The following is a 17,288-nucleotide window of genomic DNA, read 5'->3' on the forward strand; positions in this document are numbered from 1 at the left end:
GATGAATTTCTTTTCTTCTAAATCAATTTCTACAAATTCTTTTTAGGTGCCGGGCTGAATGAGTTAGCTGGTTTCTATTCTGAGTCAGCACCTTGTGTTAATGGACTGGCAGCATAATGCAATAGGAGAAACGAGGCTTTCGAGTTCAGACAGATGTGCATGGCAGAGGCAGCCCCATCACGCGGTGAATGTGAAATCCTGGGTAACTTGACCTCTCCAAATTCCAGTTTCTTATCTTCTGTGAGGAGAACACCATTCCCCAAACACGTCTAGGAGTGAGAGTGAGTGTGTATAAAGTACCCAACTCAGCAAGCCCAGCGTGTCCTTTTCCTACAAGTGTGTGTGTGAACAGGCACACTAAAAAACCACGCAAGGCAGCTCACGTCATAAATTCTAATTATTATGTAAAAATGCGGATCATCAAGATGAAATATCAACTTACAACACCAGGTTCTTTAAAACATTGCAGAGTCCTAAGTAACACGCAATTATAAATTGTTCTGATGAATGTATTTCTTTGTTCCTATACAGTCCCTTCTATTTCTTAAAAATTATTTTCTAGAAAACAAACCTCTTCATGGTTGAAAAAGTAGCATAACACTGTAATTAGACCTCCAAGTTGAGTCCCACTGTAAAGAAAGTACACAATCATAATTCATGCAAAATAGGGTGAGTTATTCAGAAAATTACATTAGAATTTAAAATCACAGTCATAATGTCATAGTACTAAACCATATAAAATAATAGTAAAATTTTCAAAAGTACCCAGGTTGTTGATGTTTAAATCTTGAATGTATAAGCATATAAAATGTATATATAAAATAATCTGAATTTTATATTAAAGTATTTTCTAAATAAAACACATAATATTTAACAAACAGGCCAGTGATTCAGAGTCTATGTTGCATTCTCTGAATATTCAGAATGGAGGCTGATTTTTGCCTTTTGACTAGGGGATGAAAACAAGAGTCTAACGGTTTCATTTAGCAGTAACTTTAAACTGTTTAAACTACTGCAAATATTCTTGAGTCCCAAAGAAACAATAATGTAGAATCCAAAAATTAGACCAAGCAAGGATAACCAGCAAAGCTTAAGACCATTTCTTAAAGCTGCCTTTTCTTTGTATGTTGTTCATGAATTACAGCCATAGCACCACAACTGCAAGGTAATAAATATTGGCTGAATGATCAAAAACAAAAAAACAACAAAAAAAACACAAATAGTAGAAAGCAAATGGGAAGTGATTTACCACTAATGACTTTTCACCAAAGGAAATTCAAAGGATGCACTTCAAAAAGTAAGAAATTGAGAGAAAGACCATCTGAGAAGCAAGCACAATACTGCATATAGAAACGGGGAACACGTGGGCAAAGCTAAGTATGATTTGACAACGTGAACAATAAAATAAAAGTAATGACTTCTGTGGAGGGGCAACGGGAGCACGAAACTGGCGGTAATTGTAAGATGCCAGGGGCTGTTTTGAAGCAGTGTTCCAAAGACCCCGGTACTGTAAGAACAGGAAAACAATTAACTGTAGACTTGATGAAGTTAGGTGTGCATGTTAATGTTTTATTGTTAACCACCAAAAGAACAAAAATGGAGTATCTGCTTTCCAAGGCAGTGCCTGTGGGGGAGGGTGGCCACAATTACGACACAGAAACGACCCCCACCGACTCCTATTGTCTTTGTTTCTCATATGCCACTCAACATCCTCACAGTTTCAGAGACCTTTTATAGTCAATATTTGCTGTATCTATATGTATATCCTCCTTAAAGACTGAAGCTTCATATGAAAGTCTATGTAACCAGTTTAGAGAAGGTAACTCTTGAGTTTCCCTAGCGATGAAAAAACATTAACTTAAAAAAGTTTTGCCTGACCAGGCGGTGGCACAGTGGATAGAGCGTCAGACTGGGATGCGGAAGACCCAGGTTCGAGATCCCAAGGTTGCCAGTTTGAGTGCGGGCTCATCTGGCTTGAGCAAAAAGCTCGCCAGCTTGGATCCAAGGTTGCTGGCTCGAGCAAGGGGTTATTCGGTCTGCTGAAGGCCCACGGTCAAGGCACATATGAGAAAGCAATCAATGAACAACTAAGGTGTCGCAATGCTCAACGAAAAACTAATGATTGATGCTTCTCATCTCTCCGTTCCTGTCTGTCTGTCCCTGTCTCTCTCTCTCTGTCTCTAAAAAAAAAAAAAAAAAAAAAAATTTTGGCCTTGTGTAACATTTTCCAGATTTCAAAAAAGCATACGATATACAAACTATATAATATAATATAATATGTGTAACACACAAATTATGTATTAAGCAACTGTTTATGTTGTTGGTAAGGCTTTTGGTCAACAGCAAGATAGTTCAGTTTTGGGAAGTTAAAATCCAGTCATATGTGGATTTTCAACTGTGTGTGTGTGTGTGTGTGTGTGTGTGTGTGTGTGTGTTCGGGTGGAGGGGGCTTGGCACCACTAACCCCTGCATTGTTCAAGGGTCAACTGTACATGACTGTCATAGTTAATGTCAACCTATCAGCTGACACTGAGCACAGTGCCACCCCAAACTAAACTGTAGTCCTGTTATCAAGAAAGACAGCCCTGGCCGGTTGGCTCAGTGGTAGAGCGTCGGCCTAGCGTGCGGAGGACCTGGGTTCGATTCCCGGCCAGGGCACATAGGAGAAGCGCCCATTTGCTTCTCCACTCCTCCGCCGTGCCTTCCTCTCTGTCTCTCTCTTCCCCTCCCGCAGCCAAGGCTCCATTGGAGCAAAGATGGCCCGGGCGCTGGGGATGGCTCTGTGGCCTCTGCCCCAGGCGCTAGAGTGGCTCTGGTCGCAACATGGCGACACCCAGGATGGGCAGAGCATCGCCCCCTGGTGGGCAGAGCATCGCCCCCTGGTGGGCGTGCCGGGTGGATCCCGGTCTGGCGCATGCGGGAGTCTGTCTGACTGTCTCTCCCTGTTTCCAGCTTCAGAAAAATGCAAAAAAAAAAAAAAAAGAAAGACAGGCTATTGGGGATGCGTCTGCTGCATGTGATAAAGATTACCTTTTATTGCTTTCTTCATTTTACGTGTACAGAGACTGAGAAATTATCGGCTACAAATGCCAAACAAAGATCCCCTCCATTACAATGTTACACATGACCTAGAGGTATTGTCATTAAAAACTGTTAAGGAATCTTAAGTATCTAAAAAAAAATTCCCCACAAGGATAAAAGGAAGGCCTTCATGCTATTATTTTAGTGAGAACTCTACTTTCCAGTTGCATGATTTTGGATAAGCTTCTGAAAAAAAAAAATCTCTAAACATTCCCACTATCGATGGATTAATCTAATCAATTATCCTTCTCATATAATCAGAAAATGTCACCCAGTCCTTACAGCCCATAAAGGATCTTCCGATACAGTAGTCTTACCTCAGATACGCACCATATACGAATAGCAACGCCATCATTATTCCATTTAAAATAAAAATCACACCAACATAAAAGCAAGCAGGGTCTCCTATTCCTTTAAAAAGATACAGATTTTTCAGTATTTAGCCAACAAATGACTAGAAAGTAACTGAACATAATTATCACAGTGCTTTATAATCAAGAGCTCATGGATTTGCAGTAGCATTTGCTTGAGACCGCTGTTCTATTATAATAGTCACGTTAGTACTTTCCTCTTATGAGATGTTATTAGTTACATTCAGATTTTATACTTTATTGTGATTAGATTTATACTTTCCCCCAATTAAGTACTATTATACTGTAATAATTAGTTGGTGCTTCACTTTATGTAGGAGATGCTGCTATTGATCAGTACCTAGAATTGTCGACAGAGTCATTGGATGAATTACAAGAGAAAATCCATTGCATTCGCATCTTTGGCTTGGTTCTAGGATGAGTAAGCTATGGGTCCAGACCTCAAGGAACAGCGTTAGTCTCTACAGGGGTCCCCAAACTTTTTACACAGGGGTCCAGTTCACTGTCCCTCAGACCGTTGGAGGGCCGCCACATACAGTGCTCCTCTCACTGACCACCAGTGAAAGAGGTGCTCCTTCCGGAAGTGCTGCAGGGGGCCGGATAAATGGCCTCAGGCGGCTACATGCGGCCCGCGGGCCATAGTTTGGGGATGCCTGCTCTATGAGCTAATCTAGTTATTTGATCCATTATTACATATAGCCAGGACATTCAACCTTAATATTAACAATTGCCATGTATAAGACCAGATATCTCGCTAGCTAGCTAGTCTACTAGGTGCATGAAAATCTTAATGTCACATAATCCTCAAAACAAATCTATGGGATTAGTTGGTATGAAAATAATATTTTAATGGTTGAATAAAACAGAAGAAAATGTAAATAAGTTGCCAAAAGTGACTGAGTTATAAAAGGTTTTGATGGCACCAAGAGCTGAAGGCTGGCCTTGCTGATCCCTCTGCTTCTCTGACCATTCCTTTCCAGTCTGTCCTAGTAACTTCCCTTCCTCTGCACACTCCTGCCATGCTGGACCCCAAGGAAGCCTGGCCATATGCCCTCTTCTCTTCTCGGGCTCCGTAGTCTCTTTAAGGAAGTTCTTCCGCTGCCACAGCTCCAGCCAGCACCTGCGTACCGATGACTCCATGTGTGCATTCAGCCACAGCCTTCTCCTCGCTCCTCCATGTATACACGCAGGCAGTCCCCTGCCCTCCCCATGCTGAGGCCCGAAAGGTGTCTGACCCGAATGTAGCAATTCACACCTGCTACTTGAATAGTCACTTCACTATTCAAATGGACTCAAGTACTGAAGAGAGAAGCCAGACGGTTACATGACTTCCCTTTCCTTTCCCTCGCCCAACAACCAATCACCAAGTCTTGTCCATTCGGCTTCCAAAATCCGTTTCAAATCCACGCATTTCCATTCTCTTTCCTACAGTCACTTGCTGAGAACACAGCAGTCTCCTGCCTGGCCTCACCGAACCCCGTTCTGGCCTTTAATATAATATCTCTCCCATGGACCTGCCAAAGTAATGTGTTTAAAATGCAAACCTGTGAAAGTCTCTGATGAATCAAGGACAAAATCCTTCGCCGCGGCTGGCCCTCCACTCCCCACCCTTGCTCACGGGCCCAGCACCCCTCCACTCCCCAGCCTTGCTCACGGGCCCAGCACCCCTCCACTCCCCACCCTTGCTCACGGGCCCAGCACCCCTCCACTCCCCAGCCTTGCTCACGGGCCCAGCACCCCTCCACTCCCCAGCCTTGCTCACGGGCCCAGCACCCCTCCACTCCCCAGCCTTGCTCACGGGCCCAGCACCCCTCCACTCCCCAGCCTTGCTCACGGGCCCAGCACCCCTCCACTCCCCAGCCTTGCTCACGGGCCCAGCACCCCTCCACTCCCCAGCCTTGCTCACGGGCCCAGCACCCCTCCACTCCCCAGCCTTGCTCACGGGCCCAGCACCCCTCCACTCCCCAGCCTTGCTCACGGGCCCAGCACCCCTCCACTCCCCAGCCTTGCTCACGGGCCCAGCACCCCTCCACTCCCCAGCCTTGCTCACGGGCCCAGCACCCCTCCACTCCCCAGCCTTGCTCACGGGCCCAGCACCCCTCCACACCCCACCCTTGCTCACGGGCCAGCACCCCCTCCACTCCCCAGCCTTGCTCACGGGCCCAGCACCCCTCCACTCCCCAGCCTTGCTCACGGGCCCAGCACCCCTCCACTCCCCAGCCTTGCTCACGGGCCAGCACCCCTCCACTCCCCAGCCTTGCTCACGGGCCCAGCACCCCTCCACTCCCCAGCCTTGCTCACGGGCCCAGCACCCCTCCACTCCCCAGCCTTGCTCACGGGCCCAGCACCCCTCCACTCCCCAGCCTTGCTCACGGGCCCAGCACCCCCTCCACTCCCCAGCCTTGCTCACGGGCCCAGCACCCCTCCACTCCCCAGCCTTGCTCACGGGCCCAGCACCCCTCCACTCCCCAGCCTTGCTCACGGGCCCAGTACCCCTCCACTCCCCAGCCTTGCTCACGGGCCCAGCACCCCTCCACTCCCCAGCCTTGCTCACGGGCCCAGCACCAGCTCAGCCACTTCTCCCTCTGCCCCCGGACGGGTCCCTCTTTCCGCTCCCTGCTGCCTCGGGAATTCCAACACGCTGGTCCCTGCCCCCCAGCACTTTCTTCTCTTACTCCTCAACTGAGCAAACTTATTTTCTTATAGGTAATACCCAGCAGTTGTAACTGACAATACCTGTCTCATACTTAAAGTCTAGGAGGACAAGGCGCCACGTTCACTGGTGCATCTTGGGGTCCTAAGGGCCAACATGAACCTAACCCTTTCGGCAACTTCATAAATATCATAAATGTACATATACAAGGTGATTTTTCCCCATATCTCAGAAAAGGCCATACTTTCTAAGCCGACTGGGTCATTACATTTATGAGGCATTTTCTCCATCCCTTTACTTTGCGTACGAAAATCCTAACCATGTTTCAAATGTCCTGTATCGGCGCTATTTTAGAGAGCTCCCCCGAGGGACGCAGTAAAAACATAAGGGAAATACGAATGTACAGATTTAGTACATATTCTGAGAGCTGAATGTTCTTGAGAACAAGTCTATAAAAATATGTTTATAAAATAGACCAGGTAGTCTTTCTGTAGAGAATATGAAGAAATACAGAAAAAACACAACTATGCAAATGCCATGCAAGCAGATCTATGTGACTTCAAGTAAGTTTCAAGGGAGAGCATAAAGCCTAGATTGTCAAAGTGCTGAACCGTAAACATCCTGATTAGCAGTAATCATGAACGGCAGACCCTGGAAGACTGTTCGATGACTCCCAGAGTGGCCCTGTGGCTCAGATACAATGGAGAAGGTATATATATACAAACAGCGTCAAGTATTTCTAAACCGATATATTATTGTATGTCTGATTTTATGTTTCTGTAACTAAATTTTTACATTAACTATGACAGGTAGCTATTTGACCATTTAATTTACATCCTCACATTTATATATTCAAGCTACCCCAAACTTTTTTGTAACTTCTTATTCTGAATTGGAAGGAATAACTTCAAGCTTCTAGTCAGGACATAGTAATTATCAAATTCTAAATTAGTAAGAACATAGCCTTCTCAGAAAATTACTTTATAGTTAAATACTCTTTTAGGTGAATCAGGTATAGTGTTTTTAAAAAGTCAATCACTAGATTACAATAATTCTTTTTTTTTTTTAATCAAGTGAAAGGCAGGGAGACGAAGAGACAAACACTCTCATGCGCCCTGACCTGGATCCACCCAGCAAGCCCTCTATCAAGTGATGCTCTGCCCATCTGGGGCCACTGCTCCGTTGCTCGGCAACTGAGCTATTTTAGTGCCTGAGGCAAGACCATGGAGCCATCCTCAGTGCCCAGGGCTAACTTGCTCATTAGAGCCATGGCTGTGGGAGAGGAAGGGAACGGGGGGAAGAAGCAGTTGGTCGCTTTTCCTGTGTGCCTTGACCAGGAATTAAGCCTGGGACTTCCACATGCTGGGCTGATGCTCTACCACTGAGCCAACCGGCCAGGGCCACAATAATTCTTGAAATAAGTCATAACAGTGTAAGCTGTTTATATAAACATTAATGACAACACAGCAGCATTTTAGGAGGAAGACACACCTTCACAGCTTTGAATTTCGTCCAGTGGTTCCACTCTGGTGACGTTCCAGCAGGTCTTAGTTTCCAGCCCAACTAAATTTGTTACTCCTATAAACGCGCGGTACCAGAAGGCTATAATCACCTGCAAAAGACAGAAGCAAAAAGAGATACTGAAGGAGAACACATTACCTTCATAACAATTTGTTCAAATAACATTTCATGGTGGTTGCTGTTGACATTATAAACTTTGACAAATTCATTTAAATTATTTCACTTGGGAAACAGTCATTTTAAAATTATACACACACACATTATAAACATTATTCTGTAGAAAAGAATAATGAACACCTATAAAAATTTCTGTTCTTATCAGCATCTCTGTAACATACTCTGTAATCAACTCTATATAAATAATCACTGTCAAGTATAAAATTATATATTAAAAGATGATGATTAATAGAAAAATACAAAGATTTATAGAAATATTTCATAACGTTTCATTTAGGTCCTTGAATTTATTTTCTTCATGGTCTAAAAAAATATAAAACCAACTGCATATGGAATAATAGCCCCTGTGCCCATTAAGGCTCCAACCAAGCAGATTCAGTGTAACCTGTTCTCCCCTATCTGTAACCACTTTACAAAGTTTAAGGACAAAGGAAAGGAACAACAAGAAACTGCAAACAAAATGCTCCTAACTTGGGAGACTTAAAGAAATTATTTTACATAGTTGGGAAAAATAATACAAGAGGATTTTGAAAAGTTAAAAAGGAGAGATCAAAGTAAAAGTAAAAACTCCCCAGAGCGAACTGCTTTAAAATTTTGGTCATCCTGCCAGTCTCTCCCTGGGCAGATAGAAACACACAGCTCAAGTCGTTCAGTATTACATAATGTTACGTATAAATATTATCCTACTATTGTGACACACATCACTGAGAAACATCATACACATCTTTCCATGTCCAAAACGTATACATTTACTATTTTATGACTTAACTTTATAAAACTGACACTCTGTTAAAATTTATAATTTTTGTTCCTGTGTATTTATCATACAAATACAAAACATTATCGGATTAAATGTATGCGCTAAATCTAGAATTATACTCCTTTCTGGGATGAAGCTTGATATAGTAAAAAGTGCCACTTAAAACAAATTCGGTGCAGGCGTCCCCAAACTACGGCCCGCGGGCCGCAATGCAGCCCCCTGAGGCCATTTATCCAGCCCCCACTGCACTTCTGGAAGGGGCACCTCTTTCATTGGTGGTCAGTGAGAGGAGCACTGTATTTGGCAGCCCTCCAATGGTCTGACGGACAGTGAACTGGACCCCTGTGTAAAAAGTTTGGAGACCCATGCGAACTTTTGATAATCTGTTCAACTGTAAGGACATACGCCATCAAAAAACCTTTAAGGTCCCCTCCTTTTTATAAATAACATCCTTGTGTTTACTTACTATTTTATCTAAGAAAAAAGAACCACCCTCAAAGCATTCATCCGCAATCTGACTCACCTCTGGATAAAGATAGAATCGCTTCACTGTGTTGATCACAAGGGGATACTCAGTCAGCCTGTCGTTCATAATCATCCACAGTCCTTCCAGAAACGAAGGAGCTTCGATAATGGTCTTGAAGTAGGAATAATAAAGTCCCTTTAAAAGACACAAATGGTCAATGTAAGTAAAATCTGAAAACGATTTGTGTTTTATAACTCCTTTCAGAACAGGTGTTTTGTTTTCCTGTAGGGAAGGGTTAATAATAAGACTTCCTAACATTCCCTGGCTAAGACTGCATTCTTGGATGCAAAAGGCACACCTTTTAGGTTGCCGCTGTCCTATTGTTTCAGAAGTTGTGTAGGTTTGAAAGAGCACTGGAGGGGATGGTTAGATGTTTTTAAGGACTTTTCTTCCACGCCTTAATGTGTATACTTCAATTTCACCACGCTTAACTTGACCCCCACTCTAGATGCCTTAAGGTTGAGATCTGATTAATCCTGGCATTAACAGAGTGATCTTCATGTCTTTTTTCCCCCAGCTTTTTATGAAATAACATACAACGATCATGAACATCATGAGATGGAAATTCTGCTCCCAACTTGCTGCCTAGCTCCGCCTCAGAGCTCGGCACGGAGTCAGCGCCAACCAGACGTCAACTGACTGCGCTTGTGACACAGACGCTGTGGAGATTAGTTAGTGCATCATTCCAGCGTGTGCAATAACGAAGAGAATTCCTTTAGGGGTGTTTCTTCCTGCTCATGAGGACAACAGGCAATACTACAATGACAGGATCTTTAGCAGGCATGAAGCGTTATTTACAGAAAGAGAAAATGCATAAATATGTTTTTATTCACGGCAGCTTTTGCTGGTGTGCCAGGAGCTGTGCTGTGTGCTCTGTTCACTGTCTCCTTAATTTTCAATAAACCCCCTGTATGGCTGGCGTCGTGTCTGGGGCCCAGATGACGTTACCGAGAACCAGAGAGGTTCACTGAGCGGCCGTCATGCAAGGAAGCACAGAGCTGCCCTCTGCAGCCACTGACCTGTCATCAAAGTCCACACTGCCACAGCTACATGCTTTAGTTAACAACGTTTTTTTATCCTTTGAAAATAATGCCTATAAAATATTAAAAATGGGAATGCCATACACATGCTCATGCAGTCCATTTTTCAAAGCTTTAAGAAAGCAATAGGGTGAGATTTAAAATGCAGTGGCAGAACAAGTGTCCATCAGTAGACAAATGGATAAAAAAGCTGTGGTACATATACACAATGGAATACTATGCAGCCATGAAAAAGAAGGAAATCTTACCTTTTGCAATGGCCTGGATGGACCTAAAGATTATTATGCTAAGTGAAATAAGCCAAGGCAGAGAAAGACAAATATCATATGATCTCATACTTATATGTGGAATTTAATAAATACAGTGAACTGAGGAACAGAACAGAGGCAGAGGTAGGGTCATGGGAGCAGAGGGTCAGCAGTCAGAGGGAAGGGGGATGAGAGGACAGGGTCAGAGAAAGTGAAGGGATTAGTGAAATTATATATACATAACACAGAGATACAGATAACAGGACAGCAAATCCCAGAGGGAGGAGGAGGGAACCCAGGGAGGGGGGCAAAAGGGGTGTAATAGGGGGCAGTTTGCTGGAGGTGAGGGTGTTATATTGAGTGAGACACTTGAATCCATGTGAACAATAAATTTAAAAAGTTAATAAGTAAATAAATAATAGCCTGACTAGGTGGTGGCGCAGTGGATAGAACATCAGACTGGGATGTGGAGGAACCAGGTTCGAGACCTCGAGGTCGCCAGTTTGAGCGTGGGTTCATCTGGCTTGAGCAAAGCTCACCAGCTTGAACCCAAGGTCGCAGGCTTGAGCAAGGGGTTAATCAGTCTGCTGTAGCCCCCCGGTCAAGGCACATATGAGAAAGCAATCAATGAACAACTAAAGTGCCACAACGAAAAGTTGATGATTCTCATCTCTCTCCGTTTCTTTCTGTCTGTCCCTGTCTGTCCTTCTCTCACTCTCTATCTCTGTCTCTGTCAAAATAAATGAATGAATGAATGAATGAATGGTAGTGGCTGACATACCTACAGCAGGAAAGTCCAGAGACAGAAAGTGAAATGGGGGTTCCCAGGGGCTGGGGGAGGGGAGGGGAGGTTAGAATCTCTGAGCTCAGATCTCTCGGATGATGAAGAGGTTCTGGAGATGGGCAGGGAGGCTGCACAATGGAAATGTATGTAAAGCGACAGAACTACACACACAAACAGGGATAATGGTCAATTCTGACTTCTAAGTTTTTCAATGTGAATTCAAATTTTTATTTTAATTGAGTCACAATTTTTAAAAAAAGTAGTGGCTATAGAATCAGAGCATCAGTTTGAGTTCTTCACTCAGCCCCTAGTCAGCGGTTCTGGAGGACAGTCCTGGTCTCTCCTAATTGCCAAATTCTGCAATTCTGGCTTTTGTTATCCCATTTAATCATCACGACAATTAGGTGACATGTGTATGGCAGATGGTCTTATCTCCATTCTAGAGAGTAGGTATGAAATAACAGAACAATGATTAAAGAGGCTGTAAAGTCACCTCTTAAAAGAGATGATCTTGAAATTAAGAGAGCTAAAAAGAAAAAAAAAGAAAAAATGTCACGTATAACGTGGGGCTGCCCAACTCTAACACAAGAGAAGGCAGTTTCTGATCACATCTGATACCCCTATATCACTTTTTAAATGTTGCCTTTGTTCTCCTCTTCCTCAAATATTATAATTGATCTTTATTATCATTTTAAGAAGTCTGTATTAGGAAAGGAGAGAAAAATGAGCTAAAAGAAAAGCATCCTAAAACACTTTCTAATTGAGTAATAAACCTAAGTTTTAGCTTGAGAGATAGTGGTTGACCAGAATTTCAGTTCGTAATCAATATCCACCTCATAGACTTAATATTAGTAAACCACAAATTAATTCATTAAAGAAAAGAGCCTAACCGTTTCGGAGCGAAAAGTCATCTCCCGTTCCAAAGATGAGAGGTGAGAAAAGTGTCGATCATTTTCAAAAAGTGTTTCCAAATGTATCCTAGAAAAAAAAAATAATAATAAAACACCATATTGTAAGGATGAGAATGTTTCAAATAAATCCTAAAATAACTAAGTTATAGAGAAAGTATGAAAACCACAAAGAAGTAAAAGGAATAAACCTTTCTAATGAATATTGAGATAACGTGATGATTTGCTTTCTACCTTGCACATTTTCAGGCATTTATAATCTAGTGCCGCACACAGCCCAGATCCTTGAACTCCGGTCCTCTTTATCAGAACAGAGGTAAGTTTGGGTTTAAGTTTTACAAGAGCTTCTAATGTACCACGTATGAAAAATGTCTCTGCAACTGTCGAAAAGCATTTGGAATATAATTCTCAATAAAACTGCTTTACATGAAAGCAATCATAAAGAAGGATAATTCCATACAATGAATCAGCTGTCAAGTGTCAAAGCACACAGAACAGCACGTCAAGATGTCTTACCAGGGCAACTGATGCAAACAGCTGTCGGCAGTAAAGAACATATGTGATGAGCAAAATTATGCTTTCCTTTATTTACATAGCAGATGCCTCCCAATGAAGGAGAAAATACAGTAAAATGCCATATATCAACCCTGTCTCCCACTCACTTTTATTTACGTATGGGATACATGCCCAGGTACCAATGGCTATGGGAAATATTTCTTACCATTCCACTTTAGTTCTAATGTCAAAGTGTCCCTGCAGACCAAATGGCCAGAATAGCACTGTCCCAACAGGACAAGGGGAAGATCCCCTTCTTCCCAAGAAGAGAATCCCCTTCCTCCCAAGAAGAGAAATCCCGGAGGTCAGGAAGAAATACAATTATGTATGAGGAAAAATATACTATTACATATGAGTGTCACAAAGAAACCACTTGTGGAAAATAAGGCACCTGTGCATGGAAGCCCCATTTAACGTGGTATTACCATTGCAGAATCTCTGTCGTCATTTCTACCTCATTTCTATTGACAGGTGCCACTAAAACCTTATCTCTGGGCTATGGCAGCTAACATCCCATTGCTGTAAAACAAGGGGGTTTTTTAGATGAAGTGAACATGCAGAGTCCACTAGAACATCTAGATACTGAAGAAATGCAGTAGTGGGTCCTTTGGTAAAGCAAAAGTATTGTAAGGCATGTTGCTATTCCCCAAATGCACTCATTCTATAAATGGTGCTTCATATAGGAGGTTTTCAAAAACGAGTAATCTGCATGTGTCAACTGATACAGGTGCACATATAGATACTCGATGCACACACCCAGCAGTTATGGTTTTACTGCATGCAGACAGTGGCAGCACTTTTTAATTCATATGCTTTTATTTATTTACTTCACACTGAAACAGATCTTACCAGTGTAAAACTCCCACAAAGGCAGCTGGAAAGAGAAAGAGAGGAAAGTCATTAAAAGTTGCTTTCTCATGGTAATTATAATATATCCTTAACAACTATTTCAAATGCATTCCTTAGTATGTCTGGAGAGAGCACACACAAGCAAGATGGCTAGCTAAATATGTCTACCTAACATAAGAAAAATTCCAGCTCAGAAAACAGACTGTGAAGAGTGCTTACCTCTGCAGGGGGATTTGAGGAGCAAAGGAAGAGACCTGGAAGACGATGTCTCACATCATTTGCAAAAGAGTGATGAAATTATTGATGATTTTTACTTTTTTTTTTTTGGTTTTTCAGTCTCACTCTCACGTCACCTGCCTGTTACTCTCTATTTCTTTCCTTAACTTTTTTTTAAGTGAGAGGATGGGAGACAGTGAGGCAGACTCCTGCATGCACCCCGACCAGGACCCACTTGGCAACCCTGTCTGGGGCTGATGCTCTAGTACTGAGCTATTTTTAGTGCCTGGGGCTGATTGATTCCATAGGAGCCATCTTCAGCACCCTGAGCCATGCTCAAACCAATTGAGCCACTGGCTGTGGGAGGGGAAGAGGACGTGAAGGGGCAGGTGTAGGGGAAGAGAAGCAGATGGTTGCTTCTCTTGTGTTCCCTGATCAAGAATCGAACCTGGGATGTCCATATGCCAGGCCAATGCTCTATCCACTAAGCCACTGGCCAGGGCCAACTTTCCATAAAATTTTAAAAAGAAGCCCACATACACTTCATGATCTGGTTATTCCTTTCAGAAGTGACTCTTGCCGACAGAAGCCATACTAGATCACTTCTCGTCGTGCTCACCAGAACGTGACGAATGCGCACAAGATGCTTCCTCCGCACCAGACCTGGAAGCCCCTTTGGGCAATGCAAACCTTTAGTGAACCTTGAGAGCGCTCAGACTCCTGCCTGGGAGGCTCATCTGGAATCCCCAGGTCAATGTCCTAGGAATGAAGCTGGGTCAGGGAGCTGCCAGACAGGTCCCCCCACGACATCATGGCACCTGCTGTGGGGATGGGCTTTCTGAGGAGCTCCAACCCTGTCTGTCCCCTCCAGCGGCTGGGACTGTTTGTTTTCAGAGATAGCGTGGAGTTGGGGAGAAGGAATGGGAAGAAGTCAACTTAAAACCTCACAGAACCTGCTGTTCTTACAGAGTTTCAGCAGTTTTTCCTGAATAAATGTGCTCTAGATTGTTGTAAACCTTTGGCTGATTTCCAAAGATTGGATACAGTGAACTCTCCCACTGTCACGGAGGAGTGAATGTGCTCAGCTGTTTCTGATGTCCTGCCCCCTCCTCCAAGACCCCTTCCAAGATTTCATAATAGTATTTCTTATGGTTGTCGCAAAATATGCTTGTCAAGTCATTTTACACACTACCACCATTATTAACCTCTTAAAAATTCAAAAAATTACTCAACTTGGCTAACAAAACCAGTGTAAATTAGTCAACAACTCAATAATAATGTTAAAACACCGCAATGTTGAAGACTCCCAATCATACTTTTCCGGGTCTTCTTCCATATTCCTAACCATCCAGGGCTCATTTCTACAACTGTTCAAAACATCTCAGAAGATTTACTTGTTTTATACCATGATCAGCAAACTACAGCCCACTGTCTATCTTGTCTATTTGCTAAAAATGGTTGTTACCCTTTTAAAGGCTATCAAAATGAGGAAGAAGAATAGGCAATGAAGACTGTACGTAGCCCTTGAAGCTTAAAATAATTTACTGCCTGGCTCTTTACAGAAAAAGTATATATCCACTACAGATGTTAACTCCTTCTACTAATATATACTATACTCTGAACCACTTTGAAATCAAACCTTTACCTTCTCTCTCACCTTGAAAGAGATGCCCCTCTAAATACACAGAGCCTGTCCTATTCAACTACGTCTGTATCCTCTTATTCTCCAGACAATGACATATACCCGTGAAAACTCTTAAAAGTTATATTTAAAAAAAAGGGACAAGTAAAATACCGTTAAATCCATCTAGCTTTGCAAAAATCCTCAAAATATGCTTGTGTCTCTCCCTCCCCTTCCCCCACATTCCACACCTGATAAAACAATAAGGTGTAACAATGCCAATATCCAAAATGCATAAGGTGTCCTAAAAAGCATGTCTCTCAGACTCCTGTATCCTGTTCACCAACCTCACGTCTGAAAGTGACACAGCGCTACACTATACTGAAACAAAGATCATTTGACACAGGCATCCCAAACTTCTCTTACATCCACTTCAATGTTTCTCTGTAATCTTTGCTTTTCTATTCCCTACCATTTCAGAAGAGAATCGATCTCTTCTCTCTTCCAGTTAGCGTCTCAAATTTGTGTCTTTAACTCCACCCTTCACAACATCTGCCTCTCAAGAGCTAGCCTCTCACTTTTACAGCCCTGGTTAAAGAGGCTATTTTGCTGGTGACTTCCAGGTGATCACCATGCCTGAAAACCCTGGGAAATGTTGTAAAACAAGAACTAAGGGGACTGGGGATTCTTGTCAGCGCTCTTCCAGAGCTTGACCCTTGTCATTACTTCTACTAGGCGTGTTCAGCTGCGATGTTCTCCAAGACGCACCCAGCGCCCTCCAAACCCAAGTGCTCTCCCGGCTCTCCCCGGCCTGCTGGGCTCACCTATGCCGAGGGTTACCCGGAACGAGTACTGACGTCTCCGCAATACGTGCATCTTGTCGCGGAGCTGATCCAGGACATAGATGAGGAATTGGAAGCGACGGAAAAGAAGGGTCTTTGCGACCCCTTCCATTTGCACGGAATTCTGAGTTTTCAGTTTCCGGGTCCTCCGCGGAGCGCAGGGCCGGGCGCCCCCGGGCAGGTGGCCGCCGCTGGCGGGCCGGGCCAGCCGCGGCCTTTCCGCCGCCTCCTGCAGCTCCTCCTCCCCCTCCGGCTCCCCGGCCCCGGGGGCCCGGCGCCGCCGCCGAGCCTGCGCTGAGCCGGAGGACTGCGGCGGCTCCGGGGCCGCCTCCCTGGACTTACTCCTCGTCGGCCCGACCATTTTCTCATAGTCCCCGTGCGGAGGCGGCGGGCTCTCCGTGCGGCGCGGACCCGGCCCCGTCGGGCGAGTCCTCAGGGGCTCGCAGCCTCAACGACCGGGTCCTGCCGCCGTTGCGCGCCGCCCGGTCGTCAAGGCGACCGAGACCCCGGGAGGGGCGGGGGTGTGAGGTCCAGGCGGCCCCGCGCCGCTCGGGCGCCGTCCTCGAGCGCGGCTCCACGTGCGCAGCGCCCCGCGCGCAGGCGCCCACGTGCGCGGCATTTGTTTCCTAGGTTTTCCTTTTTCATCAGTGTGTTTCCTGCAGTTTCCAATTGCCTTTGGATCATTCGGTGTCCTAACAGAATAAATTATAATCTTACCCTGGCCTACCCTTTGAAAGTACGAATATGGCCATATGTATCATTTAGAAATATTTTTATAAGAAGGCTCATTGTACTGTTCTTTCTGTGAGTTAAAATGAGAACCTCACTATCAAACGATAAATTGTAGAACATTCATACAGTGCAGCATCCATTACTAAATGGATGGAAGTCATCTTGAATGAATATTGAATGATAAAGGAAAGTGTTCATGGGACAGTCAAGGGAAGGGAAGCAGGATATAGGACTCAGACACACGGTAAACACACAATGAACTGTATGCTGGGCTCCATCTTGACTTTCACGTAAAGGATTCCTCTGTGGAAGATTACCAGTGTGGTTTCAGCTAAGAACTTAGCCACTCTTCTACTTATTTCCTCGTCTGAAAAATGCTGAAGAAGCACCCAAAACATAGTACG

General features: G+C 44.1%; 1 protein-coding gene across 1 annotated transcript in view; it reads right to left on the reverse strand.

Moving 5' to 3' along the window:
• DPY19L2 (dpy-19 like 2) overlaps nt 1–16,513 on the reverse strand; it is a 49,319-nt gene extending 32,806 nt beyond the window's left edge. The window contains exons 1-7 of the mRNA XM_066239761.1: nt 16,135–16,513; nt 13,474–13,498; nt 12,052–12,139; nt 9,087–9,224; nt 7,597–7,717; nt 3,399–3,492; nt 572–629 (exon numbers count right to left, since the gene is read on the reverse strand). Coding sequence (XP_066095858.1) covers nt 572–629; nt 3,399–3,492; nt 7,597–7,717; nt 9,087–9,224; nt 12,052–12,139; nt 13,474–13,498; nt 16,135–16,513 — 903 coding nt within the window. The remainder of the gene's footprint in view (nt 1–571; nt 630–3,398; nt 3,493–7,596; nt 7,718–9,086; nt 9,225–12,051; nt 12,140–13,473; nt 13,499–16,134) is intronic.
• Nucleotides 16,514–17,288: the final 775 nt, after the last annotated feature.

This window comes from Saccopteryx bilineata, chromosome 7, assembly GCF_036850765.1.
Source record: "Saccopteryx bilineata isolate mSacBil1 chromosome 7, mSacBil1_pri_phased_curated, whole genome shotgun sequence".
Lineage (NCBI taxonomy): Eukaryota > Metazoa > Chordata > Mammalia > Chiroptera > Emballonuridae > Saccopteryx > Saccopteryx bilineata.